We start from the raw sequence: 25726 nt of genomic DNA on the forward strand, positions 1-25726 counted from the left end.
TATGCAAATAAATTCAAAGACCTATGGAGAATATTAAAACAAGAAGAGATCTTAGCAATCATCTAATCCAATTCTATTATGCAAGAGAGAAAACGTAAAATAATAAAAGGATGCTACAGTTAAAACTTGGAATTATTCCAAGGCATCTCACCTGCCAAGACTGGAACCTGGAAAAAATAGCAGCATATGGCCCAAATTCATCACAATTAAGTAAATATCTTATATATTTAAAGATACTTTAAAATGGGAAGATTATGTATAAAGGTAGCAAGAAGGAACCAGATGTTAGAATAATTCAACCAGGAACAAATTTCAGAATCAGACTGAATTAATTTTCTAGAGCTAAAATTTCAGAAATAAAATAATGTTACGTACAGGGAATAAAGTAAAATATATTACCCTATTCTGTGCTGAAATCTGTAAATAGTTCATTGTTATATGTAGCCCTTTGTAGTACATGCTAAATATAAAGACAGATCTCTAGTTTAAGACATATTGTTTAGCATCTGCCACTTGCCTGTAGTAACGTGACTGTAAGTAGGTTGAGCACACAGCTTTGGAAACGTGACTAGCAGAACCAAAGTCAATGACCTTCACTCGGTAGGGCTGGCGCACTGGATCAACCAGCATTATGTTTTCAGGCTTAAGGTCAGCATGAATTAGACCAAGGCTCTTGAGCTTCATCAGGGCAGTGGCCACCTGCTGCAAGATTGGCCTGATGTACTTGAGTGGCAGTGGACTAAACTTGTTCTGCTTTAGAAAATCATATAAGTTCTGTTCCAGCATCTCGAACACAAGGCAGGTATGATTCTTATGCTGAAAGCACTCATAAGAACGGACAAAATTATACTCATCAGCATTTTCACTGCTTAGGCGGGAAAGGATGCTCACTTCAATCTGTCCCTGTCTGGCATAGGAGGGGTGGTTCTTCAAGATTTTAATAGCCACAATTTCCTTGGTGCTCCGCTTCCAGCACTTAGCCACCTGTCCAAATGTTCCCCGGCCTAGGAACTCCAAGACTTCATAGCTGTTTGTCATAGAGCAAAGGATCTCATGCTGGACCAGCTGGTAATCCCCTTCTCCGCTGGAGCTGCTACTCTTTGTGGTGACAGTGGTGGTCGTGGCAGCAGCACCCACCACAGTCCTGTTTTGCAGCATGAGAGGGGGATGTTCTTCTATGATTTGCACGCTACCGTTGCTGTCAACTTCCTCACTTTTTCTTTTCAATCCACATTTTTGATATGGCTCAAGCAAAGAAACGTTGCTTCTGTGAGTCAGGGTCTGGCTGCTTTGGAAGGTTGATGTAGCAGCACTGGCCGAGCTATCAGCAGCTGTTACAACAATGTGCTCCACTGCAGGAGCTGGGAGGAGCAGGCCCTGGTCGTAAGCAGGGATGTTGAAATTTGCTACCTGGTGAGAGGAGTTGGCTTGCCCTTGTGTGGCTGGGAGGGTTTTGCTGTGGGTATAATATTTGTCGTTGCTGCTCTGTCCAGAAACATCCCAGCCAGAGGGCTCTATTTTCAGCTTCTTCGCACTGCAGAAGGCACTCGACGACACTGATGGGGGGGAAAACACCTGCAGCTGTGATGCCATACCTACATTGAGAAAGAGGAAGAGGAATTAAGCCCTTAATTTTATACAACTCCTCACTTAGTACAGTAGAAAATTTTCAGTTCAGAAAAACCCACAAGTAAATGTGTATCTGGCTGACGTTTTATTTTATATATTTTCCAAAACCTGTTGCCCGTTAAAGAAGGATAAACTTTTTGGTCTAATTACACATCCTGAATCACTCTTTGAGACTCAGCAATAATAGGGACAGATTGTTAAAGAGTATGAACATCTATGATTGTTTATAAAATAAAAACAACATCAATAATAATGCCTTAGATGACTGATCATCTACTATGCACCAAGAGGTAGTCTAAGCACTTCAAACACATTAATTCTCACCACAACCTTTGGAAAAGGATACTATCCTTACTTCCACTCTACAGATGAGGAAACTAAGGCAGAGAGTGGTTACAGTAATTTGCCCCAAATAAGACAGCTCTTAAGTGCAGGACTAGAATTCAAAACCAAGCTCTTTGGCCTCAGAGTTTATTCCACAGCTCTGTCTTCATTGGAGAAGGCAATGGCACCCCACTCCAGTACTCTTGCCTGGAAAATCCCATGGACGGAGGAGCCTGGTGGGCTGCAGTCCATGGGGCCGCTAAGAGTCAGACAGGACTGAGCGACTTCACTTTCACTTTTCACCTTCATGTATTGGAGAAGGAAACCACTCCAGTGGTTTCCCACTGGCAACCCACTCCAGTGTCCTTGCCTGGAGAATCCCAGGGACAGGGAAGACTGGTGGGCTGCCGTCTATGGGGTCGCACAGAGTCGGACACGACTGATGTGACTTAGCAGCACCACCAGCAGCTGTCTTCATTCCTGTCCTAATTAGCTTTTTAATCAATTATTTAAATTTAGACATAGATGGTATATAATAACTATAAAATTCATAGATGAATCAAATTTGGGCAGGATACTCAATATTGCTAAGTAACAGGTCCAAAAGGATCACCAAGAACAGAAACCATAAAGTAAACCTAGCTGATGACATTTAACACAAATACAGACTTCCTACTTAGGTCTGAAATCTGGCTAGCACAAAACACAAGAATAAGAGATACAAGGTTAAGCAGGAGCATGTATGAAAAACACACTTTTGTTAGCAAGAGAAATCCCATGTAATAATGTTCCTCTCTCCTCAAAAGCGAATTCAATCTTAAACTATATTCACAGAAAAAGTAGTGTCCAGAATGTGGCAGACAATAGCTCTGTCCACTGCACTGTAAAAGGACCACTGATAAACCGACCAGAAGAAAGTAATCAGGGTGAGGTGAAACCTAGAGAGGATCTTCTGAAGAACCTTGGGGAAATCATCCTTAGAAAAATATGGGGAAAGGTAACAAGAATTGCACACTTATATACAGACACCTCTAGCTCAATAAGCCCAAAGACTAATTACAAATTTGGACTAATTTGGACTTTTGACTAAAGTCCAAACGTGGCACTGTGGTAAAGAATCTGCCTGCTAATGCAGGAGACATGAGATGTGGGTTCCATCCCTGGGTCGAGAAGATCCCCTGGAGAAGGGCATGGCAACCCATTCTAGTGTTCTTTCCTGGAAAATTCCATGGACAGAAGAACCTGGCAGACTACCGTCCGTAAGGCTGCAAAGAGTCAGACACAACCGAGCACAAATGTCCAGTTGACTGAGCATACAAACCACTTCATATTTATCTTCTCCCTTCTCAATTATATAACCCTCAGATGCCTCAGGGCTCATACTAATCCTCCTTCTTTTGTTTCCCTCTTTTTACTACTTTCCAGCATTATTTATCTGTTTCTCTATTTGTAAATGTTCTCTAACCCAGACTCCCCTCTTCAGCTCCAAATCCTTATTTCACACTTCGATCTGGATCCCTTAGAGACATCTCAACTCAACATGCCCCAAATGCTACTTTCTAAGACGTCCACAGGCAGTTTTTTTACCTCGACTGAGAGACACTACCACACATCCAATCTCTCAAGCAGAAATCAAGGTGGCAAGGAGTCTCTGTTTCCTAATCTACAAAACGGTGACAGCAATACCTATACTATGGGGCTCTTCTGAGAATTAAATGATTTAATACAGAGGACAGGCTTAGTGTCTAGAACTCATTTAATATTATTATCCTGACTCATTCCCCTCCCTTTCTACCCTCTCTTAATCCCCATGTCTAATCTATAACCAAATCTTATCACTCCATCTCCTAAGTGAAGTGAACTGAAGTCAGTCCTGTCCGACTCTTTACGACCCCATAAACTGTAGCCTACAAGGCTCCTCTGTCCATGGAGTTTTCCAGTCAAGAGTACTGGAGTGGGTTGCCATTTCCTTCTCCAGGGGATCTTCCCGACCCAGGGATCGAACCCAGGTCTCCCGCATTGCAGGTAGACGCTTTACCCTCTGAGGGTGGCTTCCCAGGGAAGCCACCAGGACTCCACCTCCTAAGCATATTTCAAATCAGCCATTTTTCTCTACCCTTATTGGAACCTTTGTAGTGCAAACTGCCAGGAGACTCCAAACTCATCTTGAATGCACTCAGGGAATCTTTGTTTTTAAACCATGTAGACTGGAAGATTACTCTTTCTTAACTATCTCCTTCCTTCCGCCTCCAGGGTCTTTCATTGCTTTAGATAAAGTAAAAAATCCTCAACCTGTCTTAAAAAGCTCCTCCCAAATCTGGCTGCTGTCTTACAAAATCTCCTCACTTCAATTGCTCTACCACTCCAGCCATGCTGCCCTTTTTGCATTTTTTGGGAGGCCCTCTAGTATGTTGGGAGACTTTCTGTTAGGAAAACTGTTTCTTCTCTCTCACAAACTCCGTCACCACTGCATTCCCACAGCGTGCTGTTCCTACCTTATAACATTAAATTATTTATTTATTTATAGGTTATACTCCCAGGTACTGTAAAAGTTCCATGAGCGCAGGGACGGTACCTGTCTTGCTCTTTAGCTTATGTCACCAGAATGTGCCACACACTCTGGCGATATACAGACACTCAGTATCTGCTGCTTGATTTGACCACTGCCAGCCAACCTCATTTCCACTCCCTACTGCTTGTGCTAAACTCCAGGATACTCAAATGCTTGTTCTGTTTTGGCTTTTTGACATCCCTCTCTTTTAGCTGTGCTGTCCTTGCGATAATGGGGGAAGTCTCCCCTCTAGTATAGACTGTAGCTTTATTAGTCATAAGAGAATAAACACACATACATGGAAAGGAAGGAAACATGGCAAAGGGATGTTACAGAACATAAAAAAGCAAAGTGTGTGTTTCTGTGTGCCTGAATGTAGCTAAAAACCATCTGTACTGGACCAAAGAGCTGAAAGGAAGAACCTCAACCTTTAATTTCTAAAATGCTGTCTGGATTTACTTTCAACAAGAGTTTCCATAATTTATAAGAACCTTGAAGAGAAAAAAAAGTGTAAATTAAAACAACATTATTGCAATTTAACTCCTAGGTTACAAATTCACAAATCATCTTGTTCCACCTATATCACTGGCATAATACCAAACTATAATAAAACAAAAACTAAAATCAAGTAGTGCCTTTACAAAACTTACCTATTAATATATGAAAAAATAACATCATAAAATCAAACATTTTTGAAATTGGCCTGGAAAATCCCATGGACAGAGGAGCCTGGTGGGCTGCGGTCCATGGGGTCCCTAAGAGTCGGACACGACTGAGCTTCACTTTCACTTTTCGCTTTCATGGTTGGAGAAGGAAATGGCAACCAACTCCAGTGTTCTTGCCTGGAGAGTCCCGGGGACAGCGGAGCCAGGTGGGCTGCCGTCTATGGGGTCACACAGAGTCGGACACGACCGAAGTGACTTAGCAGTAGCAGCAGCAGTTCCATCATATATTTGCTAAATCTTTTAGCACAACCTTCTTATACCTGAAAGTGAAAAAGTGAAAGTGAAGTCACTCAGTCGTGTCTGACTCTTGGCAACCCCATGGACTGTAGCCTATCAGGCTCTGTCCATGGGATTTTCCAGGCAAGGGTACTGGAGTGGGTTGCCATTTCCTTCTCCAGGGGATCTTCCAGGGATTGAACTCGGGTCTCCCGCATTGCAGGCAGATGCTTTACCAACTGAGCCACCAGGGAAGCTTCTTGTACCTAAGAGTATTGTAAAACTACCTGAATTCAAAATTTGCAGTTTGTAGCTATGTTAGGAATATGGAGGTTTAAAGTAATAACACTGAAAAGAATTCATGAAATATAACAACAAATTTTTAAAGTATGGTCATAACTAGACACTTTGTAAAAATATTCTATTTACCAGAGCAATGTAATGACAACTTGTCACCCAATGAACTAAATAACAGATACTGATGGCTTCAAATTCACACTGAGCATTGCAAAAAGTACAAGTTCTAAGAAACTGTTCTGAAAGTTCAAGTATATAAATGAATATAATTCTCATCCAGTAAGACAAATTTAAGTCCACCCATAGGGAAACAACAACCCACAATTTCAGTGGCCTCCCCCCTCCCCCACCCCTGGCAAGGGTCTGTGACACTGCAGTCAACAGTCTGCCACCAGAACTCTTATAGTGTGGGTGACATTCATCCTGACCTCAACTAGCACTATGTGGGGGAAAAAAAACAGAATCAAAACTGCCTAGAAAAATCTACACTCTTACTTACCATTTGAAACTCAGCTAAAAACAGCCAGCTCTAGACACAAAATACTATGTCCCACAAAATTTGCTTTGCAAATGGGGAGACACTTTTCTTCCTAGGCTGAGACTTCCCAAACAAAACTATGCAACAGGATTAACATCTGTGGAAAATTTACTATGTATCACACTCTGTTGAGCATATTATACATATTTTCAATTCACATGAGAACTGCTCCCAATAAATTAAAAGCTAACTTCCTGAAAATGCTGCACCTCTTGACTCTAGCAGTAAACTAGTCTTTGCATTTCAAACCTGATTTTCCAAGGATTTAACTATCTAAATATAATGACAAACTTGCCCACTGAATTAATCCCAAACCAGAACTGGTAGCCAAAAGGCTACTGGTACTTGTATGTATTACTAAAAAGAGAATTGAGTCTTGCTAGGATCCAAGCCGGAAAAGACAATGGCACCCCAGTCCAGTACTCTTGCCTGGAAAATCCCATGGACGGAGGAGCCTGGTAGGCTGCAGTCCATGGGGTCACTACAAGTCGGACACGACTGAGCGACTTCATTTTCACTTTTCACTTTTCCGCAGTGGAGAAGGAAATGGTAACCCACTCCAGTATTCTGGCCTGGAGAATCCCAGGGACGGAGGAGCCTGGTAGGCTGCCGTCTATGGGGTCGCACAGAGTCGGACATGACTGAAGCGACTTAGCAGCAGGATCCAAGGCTATCAAAAACAGTCAAATTAACAGCTTCCCCCCTCCCTCCCATGGGCACATCTATTTGACAATATTAATGGGGTGCCCGACCTCAGGGGCAGGATTCCCTGGTGGCTCAGTGTACAGAATCGCCTGCCAGTGCAGGAGACACAGGTTCATTCCCTGGGTGGGGAAGATCCCCTGCAGAAGTAAATGGCAACCCACTCCAGTATTCTTGCCTGGAAAATCCCACGGACAGAAGAGCCTGGCGGGCTACAGACCATGCACAGAGTCGAAGAAGTGCTGGACATGACTTAGCAACTAAGCAACAACCACTACCATCCTATGGGCACTACAGGTAGATAAGTGAAAAGTGAAACTGTTAGTTGCTCAGTTGTGTCAGACTTTGTGACTCCATCTTCTGTAGCCTGCCAGGCTCCTCTGTCCATGGAATTCTCCAAGCAAGGTTTCTCAAGTGGGTTGCCATTTCCTTCTCCAGGGGATCTTCCTGACCCAGGGATCGAACCCCAGTCTCCTGCATTGCTGGCAGATTCTTTACCCATTGAGCCACCAGGAAAGCCCACAGGTAGATAATCTTACCATAAAGAATTCAGATATTATAATTATGAATGAAACTGCTGGGTATGACAATCAAAGTAACCATTGGTCAATGTTTTGCCTAGTCTTCAGTAACTTCCTTCTTCTCCCTGAGACACCAATAAATTCCCAACTCTTTTATTTGATGTCACCTTTGTCTTTTTGATACAATTTAACAACTGGTTAACTAAATAACTGTAAAATCAGTACTACATACTGATTTCTCCCTCTAGAACTTGTCCTCAGCTGCCATGTACACAGATGTACATATTCTCCAGTACACCGATACAGAAAGAGTATTCAGTGGGTAAATAAGAATACAAATTCTGTAAAAAAAGGTAAGACTGGGAAGAAAACTCTTCCACTGGAACACCAAATATCTCTCACTCCACCCCTACTGTACACCCTGCACTGCTTGCTTCAACTGCCTAACCTGTCTCCCCTAATGGTACTCTTTGGCCTTCTTTTTAAGCTCCCTTCTCCAATTCATTCTTCACCTTACAATCAAAGCTTTTACAAATGCATATCTATGTCCCATTTAAAATTTTAGAATAAAGTCCAAAATCTCTCATTTAGATTGTCAGGCTTTGTAAGCTCTGGACCCTGACTATTTTGTAGCCTCATTTCACTAGACTCTTTCCCGCAGCACTCCCTTTTCCAGTAGTTCTAAATATCTCTGGTCTAAACTTGACTTCTGCCTCAGTTTCTTCACACATAACATTGTCTCTCTAAATTTCATTCTACCCTCTCGGTTAGCCTTCTTTTAACTACCACTTATCCTTTCAGCCTCTACTTAAAGCTCATGTTTTCTGTGTGGCACAAGACTGTTGGTCTGGATTATAGTTTAGTCTCTCCTCCACCCCATGCACAAAGCCAGACTCCATTTACCAGTCCCTCTCTCCAATACAAAGTGATACACGAGCCTTTATAGCGTTCTCTTCCTTTTCCACCAAGAGGAACCCATGAAGACCCAGTTTCTGCCATGAGACAACACTCGAGGGAGGGCAGAGCAGCAAGATGGAAAGAACACGGGTACCTGAATGATCATATACAGCAGAGTCCCCTGCCCATCAAAAAGGAGCAGAAGAAAGACCCAAAAAGGAAAACAAGGGCCAGAACACATACTGACTTGTGGGCCACTCTGGATTTTTATTTTAAGTATGACTATTTGAAATTATTTATTTAAAAGTTAACTTCTAAAAAAAAAAAAAGTTGACTTCCCTTCTGAACTGCAAGTTCTAAGAGGGCAATTGTCAATAGCAGAGTATCATCTTCCTTTGTATCACCAGCATCAATCACAATGGATGAAATACAGCATGTGTCAAATGTTTGATAGAATGAATGACTATAAAGAGACCATGTTATTTCTCCATATATAAAGGGATCTCAGAAGTCATTCTCACTAAATTAGAGAAATACACATGATAAAAATTACAGCCTCTTGTCTACAAGAGAATACTTTTCTAAGTATAGTAATACAGAAGAAAAAAATAACCTTGAAGCCCTGAGGACACTATTTGAATCAAAGTTCCCCACCCCCTTTCCTGTAGCACTTCCTTCATATGGAACCATGTGAAAGGAGCCAGTTCCCCAACCAGTATGCAAAAACAGGCTGTGGAATAGTGGTGTTAGCTGACAAAGTAGTAACTCTACAATTCTATGTAATTGCCAGCCATTTAGACCAATTTTGGAATATTTTGGTAAACTGGCTGAGGTGCTTTCCTTCTAGGGAAGAAATTTTTTTCCTAAATTTCAATAGCTCTCTTAGATTTATCTGGAATGACGAACCTAAAGCAACAGAACAAAAGAAAAGTAGGTTTTTCTGGTGTTTGGTAAAATGGTACCTAGTATGTGCACAGGACAGTCTATAAGATCTATAAAGTTTACAATAAAGAAAGCTATACCTCAGTTTCTATCATAAGAAAAATGACAGATTAACAAAGCATAGGCCAATATGAAACACGAACACTAAGAGAGGACCTTTAGCCAGAAAGGGCCTAAGGAAAATAGGACTCAAGTAAGGTAACAACAGTCTGACAGATGGAAAGCAGATGAAGGTCTTACAGATGAGAGCTAACTTGAGCAAGTATTCCAGGGGATATGGAAAAATGAAAAACTGTTTAGAGTATTTGAGTGGAGAAGACACTGGCAAAAAAAAGTACAGGGATTCTTACAGCTAAAATAGACCTTTAAAGACCCTTTCTAAAACACCCTAATTCCAAGATGAGAAAAAGTAGACCCAAGAAAGCCACACAAGTTTTACCCAGAGCTAATGAGCAGTAATGATGTCAAAAAATTCAGGTTTTCTGATTCTTTTTCATTAAGCACGGTGGGAAAGCGTTGTCCCAGGCACCCTTAAAGAAGGGTGCCAAAGAAGCCAAAAGAAATGCACCTAAGTTTCCCTATCTTCAAAGAACTTAAAATGTTGCTTAGTTGATGTGACACATAAAAAGAAAAATATAAAAACAGGATGTAAAATTTTTTTAAGTGTCAAATTATGCTCTACAAAAATACATAAGGTATTTAGGGAGTTGGGAGATTGGAAACAAAAAATAAAAACAAAAAAGGAACCGAAAAGCAAATCAATTACTGTTGAAGTGGTACTTGAAAGAAAAATTATTTTGATGACTTCTGTTCAGAATGGCATTAAATTTAAGGGAAGAAACTGCTGCTGCTGCTAAGTCACATCAGTCGTGTCCAACTCTGTGCGACCCCATAGTGGGGAGGAATTAATAACTGTAACTTTAAAAATTATGGATTGCTTTATACAGTCATGAAAATAAAAGGGCCGATCAGGAAGTTCATGTTTGCAAAATTACCTCAAATTACAAAAGAACCAGTTACAATATATAACTAACAAGTTGCACAAGTTCCAAGTGTAAGAAGTTCATAAGGCAGGTTTGGCTCACTGATTTCTACCAACAGAACCAATGACTAAGCTGTGCTTATGAAAACCAAACCACAGAAAAAAAGAATTCTATTTTCCAGACAATTGTGGATGCTGAGATTATCTTTTTTTTTCCCCTGTTAGTAGAAAGTTCTGGTTTGGTTTTCAATCTCAAGTTACCAATCAACTTGCTCTGCAATCCATAAAACTACAATGTCCAGATAGGATAAAGATATCACCAGCTAAAGTCTTATTACTAACCAGAGTCAGTATATTTACAAGATCGCATTCACCATTTTACTGGTAAGATGCTTTACTAGCCTGCCTGCCTCCAGTTGCAACCACAAGTACATTACCAAAATATTCTTCAAGCCAGGGAACAGTGTCTTAAAGTCAATGATATCCTTCTTCACACCATCATACCAGTTCTACAACACAGAACCCGGAGATTATTACATGTATCTCCAAAATCACCAGCTGCATTAACAACTATATAAAATGACCTGTTAGTATATTTTTTAGATGTTTTACAGAAAGCTTTAGACCTACATATGAAAAAGAGCTGGTAATGATTTGCATTCTCTATAATCTTAAAAAAAAAAACTACACTACAGACCAGGAATCAAAAACAGCTTTACACAAACAAGAACAAAATTGTAGGTTTTGCTGAGGGCATCAGCCACTTAATTTAACCCCATTTCACCAGGAGCAGGAAGCCATGCTGCTGTTTTCATCAGTTACTAGGAAACAAATAAGATAAAGGAAGGATTGGGCAGAAGAGTCTATAGCTGAAATTAACAATTTGATACAGTGACTGAAAATTCCCAAAGGAAAAAAGCACCTAGAGCTGCCTCAAAAAGAGAATCTGCAACATAATCAATGGTTTAATTGGAAAAAAGACACACTCGAGCTTGGGGCTGTTTTTTTCCCCCCCTTCTCTAGCCCCTCCTCCCTTCCCCCACCTAAACAGGAAAGAAAGCGCGCCCAGCGTAAACACAGGCCAAACCTTACGGTTTGTCACCACAACAAACTGGAGGTTAGACCAGTGCTCTTGGAGACTGAGTCCCTGGTCTCGGTTGCTAGGCACAAAAACGGCCTCTTTCCCACAGACCTGTGAACACCGGGGCGGCGGTGGGGGTGGGGGGCTGGGGCGCGGAGGCTCACCCAAGAGTTTTGGTGGTTTCCTCCCACCCCACCCCCCAGACTTTTTTTTTTTTTTTTTTTAACGAAAGCTTTGGTAAAGTGGCGACAAACAGCAAAAGTTTCCCTTTGAGCCAGACTTCTACATCTACCTAACACAGATATACATTTAGGTTGGCCGGTCCCACATAGTCTCCACCACCATCACGATTTATCAAGCTAACGATTAAAGAACACAAGCGGAGAGGATAGGAGGGCTTCCACACCCACCCCGCCGCCGCGGTCCGTTCCAGACACCGCTTCCTTGTCCCCAACAGCACAGATAGCCCCAAACCAAGGTGCTAAGCAGAGCTGTGAAATTCACACGCGCAAGCCATACACTGGGAACCGGCCACGACACCCGAGGAAAAACCGGCCGGGTGAGGAGACGCCAGGAGGCCCCCTGTCATCTGAGGACAACAACACGCCCAGGAGAGAAGTGGCAGGACACAGGAGTTGCCCCGAAAACAAGCCCACAGCCTCCCCACTTTCTTGGGAACGCCATCCCCTCCGCGGCCGGGAGCGGCCGGGCCACAGGGCTTGGCGCCGGGTCCCGGGTGGGGGCTGCCGAGGGAGGCGCCCCCCGCAAGGCCGGGCGCCCCGGAGAGCCCGTGGCCAGCCCGGCCCCGCCTCGGAGACCCGATAAGAGATCGCTCCCCGCCAAGGCCCCTGCCCGCCCGCTCTCCCGCCTCGACTCACCGCCGGTGTGTCTTCTGGTTCTCAGCCGCGAGCTGGGGCTGCCGTGAGGAGGCGGCGGAGGAGACGAGATCCGGGGCCCCGCCGCCGGGTCATCATACCCCCTGCGCGAGCCGGCCCGGGCCCCGGCCCCCGCCCCCCGGAGCCGTCCCCGCGCCCGTCCCGCGAGGGGAGCCTTCTCAGCCTCCCGCCCGCTCCACCGCCCGGCCCCCCTCCGCCGCCGCCGCCGCCTCAGACCCGCGCGCTCCCTCCTCGGCCTCCCGCTGCTGTCCGGGGCCACCGCCGGGCCCCTAGCTCCGCAGCCGCGGTTGTCGCCAGACCCGATAAGCTGAGCGCCGAGCGTCCGCCCTCATCCGGCCCGCCCCGCCTCACGGGAACTAGTCCCGGGTCCCGCGCCATGACACCTACTGAGGCGGAAGTCCGGGAGAGCGGGAGGATTACGACGACCTCATATTACGGGTGGGAGTGGAAGTGGGAGTGGGTGGACCTCCGTGGGGAGCCAGCGTGGATAGAGTGCTGGGGTCATCTCCCCGCCCCCTCCGCACGGCCAACACCGAGGTGACTTAAGGTGCCTAGTGTCGGTGTGAGGTCCAGGTTTAAAATGTCATCCCCGCCAGTGTGACATCACCACCGCCTAGTGTGACACCTCCAGAGACTGAGCAGCGCGCGGGGAGGCAGCTGGTGAGGAATGACCCAAGTTTAGGCTTTAATGTTTCCTTGCTATCTAGAGACGTTCTAGCTACTTGGCAGATGTGTATGGGATCTGTGAGCCTCCACCCCCATTAGGACTCCCTGAGGGGGCTCTTTCATTCCCTCCTTGGGAAGCTGGGTTTCCAACAGGAGGTGAGAAAGATTAATTGTACTCTGAACCCTACCCCTCAAGCGCTCCAGTGAGCTCATACTACCATAATTTTCTCTCCTCTACCAGGAGATAGTAAAACCGGGTGTTCAGGAAAAGGAATGCAACGTTCTGGAAAAAATAAACACTGCCTGAAAACTAGGTTATCCTAAAAGAAAGACAGTTGCCATCTCCCTTGGCCAAGAGATTCTGAAAGTCTTCAGATATACCTCTTGGTGTGTAAAATGCTCTGATTCCTAAAGTGTGGGACATTTTTAGGCAGACAGTTTATTTTTTTCCTTCCCACAAGTTCTGGAGGCAGCAAGGATCTGAGCCCTGGAAAGTGACTGTACAGAATTATGGTATTTACTTGCATATACTCTTTAAGGGGGCTTCCCAGATGGCGCTGGTGGTAAAGAATCCACTTGTTAATGCAGGAGATTTAAGAAATGTGGCTTCCATCCCTGGGTCAGGAAGATCCCTGGAGGAAGGCATGGCAACCCATTCCATTGTACTTGCCTGGAGAATACTGGAGGAGAGAGGAGCTTGGTGGGCTACCATCCATAGGGTGGTAAAGAGCTGGACATGACTGAAGTGACTTAGAATGCTGGTACTCTTTAAGGAGAGGGCAGATGTAGCTAAAATAAGATTGTACTATCAGGTTACAGTCCTCAGGTCCCAGTCATTTTACCTCTTTGGGTTTTGTTGTTATTATTCAGTCCCTAAGTCATGCGAAGAGTTGACTCATTGGAAAAGACTCTGATGCTGGGAGGGATTGGGGGCAGGAGGAAAAGGGGACAACAGAGGATGAGATGGCTGGATGGCATCACCAACTCGATGGATGTGAGTTTGAACTCCGGGAGTTGGTGATGGACAGGGAGGCCTGGCGTGCTGCAATTCATGGGGTCGCAAAGAGTCGGACACGGCTGAGCGACTGAACTGAACTGAAGTCGTGTCTGATGTGACCCCATAGACTGCAACACCCCAGGCTCCTCTGTCCTCCACTATTTCCCAGAGTTTGCTCAAATTCATGTTCATTGAGTTGGTGATGCTATCTAACCATCTTATCCTCTGCTGCCTCTTTCTCCTTTTGCCTTCAGTCTTTCCCAGCATCAGTGTTTTCCAGTGAGTTGGCTCTTTGCATCAGGTGGCCAGAGTATTTGAGCTTCAGCTTTAGCATTAGTCCTTCTCATGAATATTCAGGGTTTATTTCCTTTAGAATTGGCTGGTTTGATCTTCTTGCAGTCCAGGGGGCTCTCAAGAGTCTTCTCCAGCACCACAATTCCAAAGCATCAATTCTTCGGTGCTTAGCGTTCTTTATGGTCCAACTCTCGCATCCTTACGTGCTTACTGGTAAAACCATAACTTTGACTATACAGTCCTTAGTCAGCAAAGTGATGTCTCTGCTTTTTTAATATACAATCTAGGTTTGTTATAGCTTTCCTTCCAAGGAGCAAGCCTTTTAATTTCATGGCTGCAGTCACCTTTTGTAGTGATTTTGATGCTCAGGGAAAGAAAATCTGTCACTGTTTACACTTTTTCCCCTTCTATTTGCCATGAAGTGATGGAACTGGTTGCCATGATCTTAGTTTTTTGAATGTTGAGTTTCAAGCCCGCTTTTTCACTCTCCTCTTTCACCCTCATCAAGAGGCTCTTTAGTTCCTCTTCACTTTCTGCCATTAGAGTTGTATCACCTGTCTATTTGAGGTTGTTGATATTTCTCCCAGCAATCTTGATTCCAGCCTGGGATTCATCCAGCCTAGCATTTTGAATGATGTACTCTACATATAAGTTAAATAAGCAGGGTGACAATATACAGCCTTGTTGTACTCTTTTCCTAATTTTGAACCCGTCAGTTCCGTATCTGGTTCTAATTGTTTCTTCTTGACGTGCATACAGGCTTCTCAGAAGACAGGTAAGGTGGTCTGATATTCCCATCTCTTTAAGAATTTTCCACAGATTATTGTGGTCCACACAAGGCTTTAGCATAGTCAATGAAGCAAAAGTGGATGTTGTTAATATTTATTTATTTAGTTGGCTGCACCAGACCTTAGTTGGGGCATGTGGGATATTTTAGTTGCGACATGCAGGATCTAGTTCACTGATCAGGGATCAAACCCAGGTCCCACGCATTGGGAGTGTGGAGTGTTAGCAACTGGACCAACAGGGAAGTCCCTTGTTAAACCTCTTTGGATCAAAGAGATCATTTTTGTGAAGATGTACTCAAGTGGTTATGCAGCCTTTGGATTTCTCTCGTGCCTTAACAATGCTAGAACAGTTCTATTGGGAAGAGGAAAGTTTATTACCCTAGAGAACCAGGGTTAGCAAGAATGTTTATTCCACAGGGGAATTTTGGTTACTTAGTTTAACAGAAACTTGGAGGACATGAAGTGCTACACTGGGCTGACCTGGGAACATCCAGACACGGAGAGTGGGCCAACAGGGCTGCTTGGGGAGCCAGGAGAAAGGCAGGGCTTGAGCTCCAGGGAAGAGCAGGTCTCACTTGAAGAGCAGGCTTCCAATACACTAATTGCTTACTGTGCTTTGGTTCAACCCAACTGCATGACAGGCCTCTAAGCTCCTGGTAGGAGAATAGAACATTATGTCCCTTTCTGCTTGTCAAACACATCTCAAAATTTGCCCTGAGGATGCCTTTTCTGATTAACTCCCACTTAATTCTAGTTATTCAGTCATGCATCATCATTTGACTACTTCACTTCTTGTACACTCTTTATTTATATTTGTTGATATCATTTTCATTGTTCTTTGGTCATTTCCTCAGTCAGTTTCACTATATGGAGACCTTTTAAAATCTGGTATTTTCCCCTCTCTAATATCTATATCCATCCAACAAAGTCTGCCTGCTCAATGGCAGGTTACTCTCCTAGACCCTCGGTCAGATGCGAGATGAATAAGACATGGTCTTTTCCCTCAGAAAATTTGACAATGTAGTGGTGGGAAGGGGATGCATGGTGATGTATTTCCATGAAGAAATATATTTACCTGAAGAAGTTTTGAAGGACAGTGTCAAGACTGTCATACCATCAGAGAAGGTGATACTTAAACATGGTCTGCTCAAAGAAGTTTCAGAGTTTAACTAAAGTTCATTTGTTCATTCAGCAGAAATCTATTGAGTATCTTCTGTGTGCCAGGCACTGTGTTAGAATTAAAGATACGAAGAAGAAAAGGTGTGGTCTGTGCTCTGAAGGAGCTCCCAGTTCAGCAGAGGAATGTCAGGATTTGGAAACTAAAATGGGCTGAGTCAGATTTTGAAAGGCAACGCAGAGCTAGTAGAATTTAATCAGACAAGTAATATGAAGGAATGTGTGCTTTAAAGAGAGAACTGGTAGCAGTGAGGAGGATGGCAGGCTGGAGTGCGAAAAGACTGGAGAAACTGTGCATACTTAGAAAACTATGATGAGGGTTTGATGAAGCAGAAAACATGGAGAGAAGGGGGCAGATATGTGAACTGTTGGGCTTCCCAGGTGGCACTAGTGCTAAAGACCCACCAGCTAGTACAGGAGAAGAGACGTGGGTCTGATCCCTGGGTCGAGAAGACCCCCTGGAGGAGGACATAGCAACCCACTCCAGTACTGTTGCCTGGAGATTCCCATGGACAGAGGAGCCTGGCAGGCTGCAGTCCACAGGATCACAAAGAGTCGGACATGGCTGAAATGACTTAGCAGGCACGCGTGTGAACTATTTCCTCCCAAATTCAGGGCAGCTGGAGAGGGAGATGGAGCTGTTGCCAGTTGGAAGCACTGATGTCTCATCTAGGGTATGATACCCCTCTAGGGCATGGAGCCTGGATTCAGTATTGTAGGCCAGAAGTCTCTTCCACAGGAGCTGCAGCGCATAAGGCCAAGTAGAAGCTGACCAAAAGGCTGTCTTGAGAGAAACGAAGGCAAACTTCCTACACAAGTAGTAAATATGAGGGACCAAGAAGAAAAAAGATTTCAAGTAGAAACCAACAGTTGCAAAACTGGAAAAACCAGATGAGAGTGAAAGACTGAAGTGAAGAATAGAGGGCAAAACGTGGGAAATTTTTTGAAAGAACAAGAGAGAATCCTCACTGATTTTTAAAATTTATTTATTTTTAACCGGAGGATAATTGCTTTACAATTTTGTTGGTTTCTGCCCTATATCAACATGAATCAGCCATAGGTATATGTATGTCTACTCCCTCTTAAACGTCCCTCCCATCTCCTGCCCAGTCCCACCCCTTGAGCTCCCTTTTCATAGAGCAAATGACTACTCTCTGTTGTCCATATGGTAATGTATATGTTTCAATGCTGCTCTCCCGGTTTGTCCCACCCTCTCCTTCCCCCACTGTGTCCATGAGTCTCTTCACTATGTGTGCGTCCTGCACTATGAACTGCAGGTTCATCAGTACCATCTTTCTAGATCCCATATGTATGTGTTAACATCTGATACTTGTTTTTCTCTTTCTGACTTACTTCACTCTGTATAATAGGCTCTAGGTTCATCCACCTCATTAGAACTGACTCAAATTCTTTTTTATGGCTGAGTAATATTCCACTGTATATATGTACCACAGCTTCTTTATCCATATGTCAATGGACATCTCAGCAGCTTTCATGCCCTAGCTATCGTAAATAGCACTGCAGTGAACATTGGGGTACATGTGTCTTTTTCAATTATGATTTCATCAGGGTGTATGCTCAGTAGTGGGATTGCTGGGTCACATGGTAATTGTATTCCTCGTTTTTAAATGAATCTCCATACTGTTCTCCATACTGGCTATATCAATTTGCATTCCCACCAACAGTGCTGCAGGGTTCCCTTTTCTCCAAACCTGTCTAGGTTTGTCATAGCTTTTCTTCCAAGGAGCAAGCGTCTTAATTTTATGGCTGCAGTCACCATTTGCAGTGATTTTAGAGCCCAAGAAAATAAAGTCTGTCACTGTTTCCATTGTTTCCCCATCTATTTGCCATGAAATGATGGGACCAGATGCCATGATCTTCGTTTTCTGAAAGTTGAGCTTTAAGCCAACTTTTTCACTCTCCTCTTTCACTTTCATCAAGAGGCTCTTTAGTTCCTCTTTGCTTTTTGCCATAAGGATGGTGTCATATGCATATCTGAGGTTATTGATATTTCTCCTGGTAATCTTGATTCCAGATTGTGTTTCATCCAGCCCGGAATTTTGCATGATGCACTCTGCATATAAGTTAAATAAGCAAGGTGACAATATACAGCCTTGATGTACTCCTTTCCTAATTGTGAACCAGTTCATTGTTCCATGTCTGGTTCTAACTGTTTCTTCTTGACCTGCATACAGATTACTCAGGAGGCAGGTAAAGCGGTCTGGTATTCACATCTCTTTTAAGAATTTCCCAGTTTGTTGTGATCAGCACAAAGGCTTTAGCGTAGTCAATGAAGCAGAAGTAGATGTTTTACAGGAATTCTCTTGCTTTTTCTATGATCCAACTGATGTTGGCAATTTGATCTCTGGTTCCTCTGCCTTTTCTAAATTCAGCTTGAATATCTGGAAGTTCTCAGTTCACATATTGTTGAAGCCTAGCTTAGAGAATTTTGAGTATTACTTTGCTAGCTTGTGAAATGAGTGCAGTTGTGTGGTAGTTTGAACATTCTTTGGCATTGCCTTTCTTTAGGATTGGAATGAAAACTGACCTTTTCCAGTCCTGTGGCCACTGCTGAGGTTTCCAAATGCTCTCATATTGAGTGTAGCACATTCACAGCATCATCTTTTAGGATTTGAAATAGCTCAGCTGGAATTCCATCACCTCCACTAGCTTTGTTCGTAGTGATGCTTTCTAAGGCACACTTGACTTCACATTCCAGGATGTCTGGCTTTAGGTGAATGATCACACCATCGTGGTTATCTGGGTCATTAAAATCTTTTTGGTATAGTTCTTCTGTGTATTCCTGCTACCTCTTCTTAATATCTTCTGATTCTGTTAGGTCCATACCGTTTCTGCCCTTTTTTGTACCCATCTTTGCATCAAATGTTCCCTTGGTATCTCTAATTTTTTTGAAGAGATCTCTAGTCTTTCCCATTCTATTGTTTTCCTCTATTCATTTGCATTGATCATTTTGGGAGACTTTCTTAGCTCTCCCTGCTATTCTTTGGAACTCTGCATTCAGATGGGTATATCTTTCCTTTTCTTCTTTGCCTTTCGCTTCTCTTCTTTTCTCAGCTATTTGTAAAGCCTCCTCAAACAGTCATTTTGCCTTTTTGCATTTTTTTTTCTTGGGGATAGTCTCGATCCCTGTCTCCTGTACAGCATTACAATCCTCCATCCATAGTTCTTTAGGCACTCTGTCTATCAGATCTAATCCCTTGAATCTGTTTGTCACTTCTACTGTATAAGCATAAGGGATTTGATTTAGGTCATACCTGAATGGCCTAGTGGTTTTCCCTACTTTCTTCAATTTAAGTCTGAATTTGGCAATAAGGAGTTCATGATCTGAGCCACAGTTAGCTCCTGGTCTTGTTTCTGCTGACTGTATACAGCTTCTCCATCTTCAACTGCAAAGAATATAATCAGTCTGATTTTGGTATTGACCATCTGGTGATGTCCATGTGTAGAATCATCTATTGTGTTATTGGAAAAGGGTGTTTGCTATGACCAGTTCATTCTCTTGGCAAAATTCTGTTAGCCTTTGCCCTGCTTCATCTTGTACTCCAAGGCCAAATTTTCCTGTTACTCCAGATATCTGTTGACTTCCTACTTTTGCATTCTAGTCCCCTATAATGAAAAGGACATCTTTTTTTGGTGTTAGTTCTAGAAAGTCTTGTAGGTCTTCATAGAACCGTTCAACTTCAGCTTCTTCAGCATTTCTGGTTGGGGCTTAGGCTTGGATTACTGTGATATTGAATGGTTTACCTTGGAAACAGATCATTCTGTCGTTTTTGAGACTGCACCCAAGTACTGCATTTCGGACTCTTTTGTTGACTATGATGACTATTCCATTTCTTCTAAGGGATTCTTGCCCACAGTAGTAGATATAATGGTCATCTGAATTAATTAGCCTATTCTGGTCCATTTTAGTTCACTGTATAAGCTGTATAAGCTGTATGAACTGTTTATATTTTCCGGAGATTAATACTTTGTCAGTTGTTTTAGTTTGCAATTATTTTCTCCCATTCTTAGGGTTGTCTTTTAATCTTGTTTATTGTTTCCTTTGCAGTGCAGAAGCTTTTAAATTTAATTAAATCTCATCTGTTTATTTTTGTTTTTAATCCATTATTCTAGGAGGCGGGTCAAAGATCTTGCTGGGATGTGTATCAAAGGTGTACTGCCTGTGTTTTCTTCTAAGAGCTTTATAGTTTCTGGCCTTACATTTAAGACTTTAATCCACTTTGAGTTTATTTTTGTATATAGTGTTAGGAAGTGTTCTGGATACATTCTTTTACATGCAGCTCTCCAGTTTTCCCAGCACCACTTATTGTATAGGCTCTTTTCTCCATTGTATATTCTTGCCTCCTTGGTCAAAGCTAAGGTGCTCAGAGGTGTGTGGATTTATCTCTGGGCTTTCTATCTTGTTCCATTGGTCTATATTCCTGTTTCTGTTCTGGTACCATGCTCTCCTGATGACTGTAGCTTTGTAGTATAGTCTGAAGTCAGGACGATTGATTCCTCTAGCTCAGTTTTTCTTTCTCAAGATTACTTTGGCTGATGGGGTCTTTCATGTTTCCATACAAATTGTGAAAATTTTTGTTCTAGTTCTGTGAAAAATACCATTGGTAGTTTCATAGGGACTGAATTGACTCTGTAGGTTGTTTTGGGTAGTATAATCATTTTCAAAATATTGATTCTTCCAATCCTAGAACATGGTATATCTCTCCATTTATTTGTGTCATCTTTGATTTCTTTCAAGACTTTTTATGTTGATTTATTTATCTTTGTCTGTGCTGGGTCTCCATAGCTGCATATTGGCATTCCCTAGTTGCAGTGAAAGAAGGCTGCTCTCTAGTTGCGGTGCATAGGCTTCTCCTTTCCATGGCTTCTCTTGTTGTGTAGCATGAGCTCTAGAGTGTGGGCTCATTTGTTCTGGCACATGGGCTTAGTGGCTCTGCAGCATGTGGAATCTTCCCAGATCAGGGATCAAACCCAGGTCTCCTGCATTGACAAATGTATTCCTAACCACTGGAACACCAGGAATGTCCCCTTCGCTGATTTTTTTAAATCTAGACTCCAGAAAACTTTTAATTTTCAAATAATTTCAAACTCATAGAAAAGTTGCAATAATAATAATAATAATATAACCCTTTACTCAGATTTACTAATTAACCTTTTGACCCTCTTGCTTTAACATTTACATGCTTAGTTGCTCAGTTGTGTCTGGCTCTTTGGCCTATAACCTTCCAGGCTCCTCTGTCTATAGGATTTTTCGGGCAAGAATACTGGAGTGGATTGCCATTTCCTCCACCAGGGGATCTTTCTGACCCAGGGATCAAACCCACATCTGTTGCAGAATAATGATATTGTGTGCTTCTCAGAATATCACACCCAAAGTTAGATGATGTCCCTGTTCCTCACTGGGTAATAATTTTTTTTTTTTTTTGAAGTGTACTTGATTTACAATATTGTGTTAGTTTCAGGTGTGCAGTGAAGTGATTCAATTACATACATATGTTTTTCAGATTATTTTCCATTATAGGTTATTATAAGATATTGAATATAGTTCCCTGTGATACACAGTAAATCCTTGATGCTTATCTATTTTATGTATAGTAGTTTATATCTGTTGTGAGTTCCCAAGTGGCACAGTGGTAAAGAAACCATCTGCCAATCCAGGAAATGCAGGAGACTGGGGTTCAATCCCTGGGTCAGGAAGATCCCCTGGAGGAGGAAATGGCAGCCCACTCCACTATTCTTGCCTGGAAGATTCCATGGACAGAGGAGCCTGGTGGGCCATAGTCCATGGGTTCACAAAGAGTCAGACACAATTGAGCACAATGCATGAAGTTTATATCTGTTAATCCCATACTCCTAATTTATCCCTCCCCCTTAGTTCCCCTTTGGTAAACATAAATTTATTTTCTAGATCTGTGAATCTGTTTCTGTTCCGTATTTAGATTCATTTGTATTATTTTTTAGATTCTACATATAATGATAGAGGCTGAAACTCCAATACTTTGGCCACCTCATGCGAAGAGTTGACTCATTGGAAAAGACCCTGATGCTGGGAGGGATTGGGGGCAGGAGGAGAAGGGGACGACAGAGGATGAGATGGCTGGATGGCATCACCAACTCAATGGACGTGAGTCTGAGTGAACTCCGGGAGTTGGTGAGGGACAGGGAGGCCTGGCGTGCTGCGATTCATGGGGTCGCAAAGAGTTGGACACGACTGAGCGACTGAACTGAACTGAACTGACTGAAGGGCGTAGTTATCGACTCCAGTATTTTTGCCTGGAGAATTCCATGGACAGAGGAGACTGGCGGGCTACAGTCCATAGGGTCACACAGAGTTGGACACAACTAAGAGACTAACACTGTCACACTTATCTAAACTCCATCCCCTAGATTCGTTCTTCCCTATTAATAGAATCCCAGTTTCATTCAGGTAGAAGGAAGATCCTTTGATTTCAAGGAAGCTAAGTTCCTCTCCGTTAAGTGAAAAAATGAAAGTGTTAGCCACTCAGTCATGTCTGACTGTTTGCGACCCCATAGACTGTAGCGTGCCAGGCTCCTCTGTTCTTGGAATTCTCCAGGCAAGAATACTGGGGTAGGCAGCCATTCCTTTCCCCAGGGGATCTTCCCGACTGAGGGATTGAACTTGGGTCTCCTGCATTTCAGGCAGATTCTTTATCATCTGAGCCACCAAGAAGCCCTTTCCCACCCCCAAATCAGGGGATAAATCACAATACGTCTAAATCAATCTGGTGATACCATTTCTCCTTGCCAATGATTGGTCTAGGAGTGGGTACAAGACACAGTTCTGGTTAATGAAATATGAAAGGAAGTCTTCTGGGAGGCTCTTAGGAAATTTTTTATTTTTGCATAAAGAGAAAATTTTCTTTTGCTCCTTTCTCTGTCTTTTGGCTAAGACAAAAGGATGAATACCCAAGGTCTGGAGCTACCATGGCTGTCTTGTGCTCAAATGGGGCATCAGTCTTTGTTTTTAGTAACTATCTTAAGTACATTTTTCATGTAAAATGTGAACAGAGGAATAAATATGCCATTATGTTATCATATATAAGGGATATTAGCTCAAGTATGACAGGTACACTCTTGGGAAGAAGTGGTTATCATCCGTACAAGGCCGCAGAGAAGAGCATGATATACAAAATTGAAAACGGAATCACCCATGCACATTTGGAAGCTGCCCAGGATAATCAGGTGAGCAAGGACTCTCCATATCATCATGAAGGTCCCTTCTATATATTGTGAGAAGGCTGTGTCACCTCACTGCATCCACATTACTCTCCTTCCCCAGCATCTCCCCATTAAAGTTAGGTTGGTTACTGGGTTGGTTACTGCCTGATTGCAGGCAGGAATCTGACTTACTTGCTCTCAAGTCTACATCTTGTTTTCTTTTTGGATCACAATAGGTCATTTTGAGGATTGGGTTCCAGCAGAAGTGATGGCTTTGGCCGAACATGAGCTTGGGTGAAGACTATGCCTGTGGGGTTAAAGAGAAAGAGTCAAGGACTTCCCTGGTGGCACAGCAGATAGGAATTCACCTGCCGATGCAGGGGAAATTGGTTCGATCCCTGGTTCGGAAAAATCCTGTAGGCAACTAAAGCCTGTGCACCACAACTACTGAAGCCTGTGTGCCTAGAGCCTGTGCTCTCCAACAAGAGAAGCCACCACAGTGAGAAGCCTGTGTACTGCAGCCAAGAACGGGAAAGTGACTCCAGAGCGAGGTGGCGGTGCACAACACTGTGAATGCATTAAATGCCACTGGATTGTACACTTAAAAATAGTTGTTTGTTATGCGAATTTCACCTCAGTTTTTTTATTTTAAAAGGAGGATGAAAGTTTGCAGGATTTAGAAATAATGGGTAAAAGACTTCACCCCTAATTTTTCTGATTTTCAAGAGTCAACCCAGAGACTCTTCTGGGAGAAGAGCAAATGCCTTAACCACTTACACAACAATTATGAGGGAAGGAGGGTTTGAGGTTTCATTTCTGTTTCCTCCCTTATCCACACATAACCATCGTCCTGTCTCTCATTTTCTTCATATACTAGATCTTTATTCAGCAAAACCAAGGGATAGTGCTTTTCTCTCCTTTTACCTGGATCAGCATCATTCCTCATTATCATGCCTCCATCATTTCCTAGCTTTTCACCTTTTCTTTGACCAACTGTTACATGCATGAGCTTTTATCACTTTCATTCCATATGTCATTCCCTATCATCAGTTCTAAGCAAAAGCCAAAACAAATGCTGGAAGAATGCACACAAAGACCCACAAGGGAGAGGGCAATAAATCAGGACAGGACCTCAAATTTTAATAACTGATTATTACTTATGCTGTGTCATTTTGCAGTTCCTACAAACTCTGAAATCAAAAAGACCTTAATGAAATATCCCTTGCCTAACACAATTCCTGATATGTGGTCGGTAATAATAGCTATTTTGCTGAGTAAATTACTGAGTGTTTATTCATAGTACTCAAAGCATCAGAATTCAGTAAACTATAGAATAGAGTTTAAGAAATTTCAAAATAGCAGTCTTTACCTTTTTGGCCATGCATTTAACTGATTTTTTTTCTATTATTGCTTTTGGAAACTCATTTGTATAAAATCTGTAAGTTGTCATCAAGTGATTAGCAAGTGGTTCTCTCTGGTGGGGGTAGGGGAACTGCCCTATCAAAACAAACCATAGAGGGTAAATTTTCTGATGTGAAATAGGGCTTCTGCCTGATCAACCTCAGTGCTCCGAGAATGTCCAGTATAAACAAAAAGCATGGGCTTTGGAGCTTAATGTCACTAGGAATCCTAACTCTTCTGGTTACGAGGGTATGATAGTGGGTCTGCTCATGAGCCTCACTTATCTCATCCTTAAAATGGAGATGGTAATAATACCTTTTCTGTACCTCCCTCATTCTGTCCATTGGAAAATTTCTTCAATGTTACTTTCAAAAAATATCCTGAAATCCACTACCATTCATCTCCACTGATAACTGTCTACAAAATCAGAAAGTCTCTGAGAAGTAGAATATAGAATAATAACAAATATGGATTTGTCAGTCCTATCTTGATTTAAAAGTGCAGGTTTTAATTATGTATGTACTGACTAAGAGCCTTGCAGCAAGAGACTGCTCTTTTGTGAACCAAAATTGCCTGCTCATTCAGGTGCTTTTCCGTAAGGACATAAAGTATCACTACTTGGTGAATTAAACAGAAAGGATTAAATCAAACTAAATATGGTAATGCTGTGTCTTCTACTGTATCTTATAGATCTCTCCTAGAGGATGCAGCTATTCAAAGGTCAGGACTAATGTTATTTGCTATAAAATTTCATAATTAAAAAATAAGTATTCTCTGATAAATTCATTTTTGTTTACTGAAAAGTCCTAGTCTCTCAGGAAGTGTAACCTCTAACCCCAAGGCTTGTGTTGACTCCAAAGCAAGTAAAACATGTTTTTTCCTCTTAAGTACATAGTTCTAAAA

General features: G+C 42.6%; 1 protein-coding gene and 1 long non-coding RNA gene across 2 annotated transcripts in view; one reads left to right on the forward strand and one right to left on the reverse strand.

Annotated features, from left to right (window-relative positions):
• HIPK1 (homeodomain interacting protein kinase 1) overlaps nucleotides 1–12435 on the reverse strand; it is a 54037-nt gene extending 41602 nt beyond the window's left edge. The window contains exons 1-3 of the mRNA XM_061410535.1: nucleotides 12284–12435; nucleotides 5155–5489; nucleotides 518–1595 (exon numbers count right to left, since the gene is read on the reverse strand). Of these exons, the coding sequence (XP_061266519.1) occupies nucleotides 518–1595; nucleotides 5155–5221 (1145 nt within the window). The 5' untranslated portion in view covers nucleotides 5222–5489; nucleotides 12284–12435. The remainder of the gene's footprint in view (nucleotides 1–517; nucleotides 1596–5154; nucleotides 5490–12283) is intronic.
• Nucleotides 12436–12495: 60 nt separating this feature from the next.
• On the forward strand, nucleotides 12496–24049 carry LOC133243716 (uncharacterized). The gene is made up of 3 exons (XR_009735208.1): nucleotides 12496–12961; nucleotides 22205–23446; nucleotides 23659–24049. It is a non-coding gene; the product is annotated as an uncharacterized LOC133243716 (long non-coding RNA).
• The last annotated feature ends 1677 nt before the right edge of the window (nucleotides 24050–25726 follow it).

The sequence above is a fragment of the Bos javanicus genome, chromosome 3 (assembly GCF_032452875.1).
Source record: "Bos javanicus breed banteng chromosome 3, ARS-OSU_banteng_1.0, whole genome shotgun sequence".
Lineage (NCBI taxonomy): Eukaryota > Metazoa > Chordata > Mammalia > Artiodactyla > Bovidae > Bos > Bos javanicus.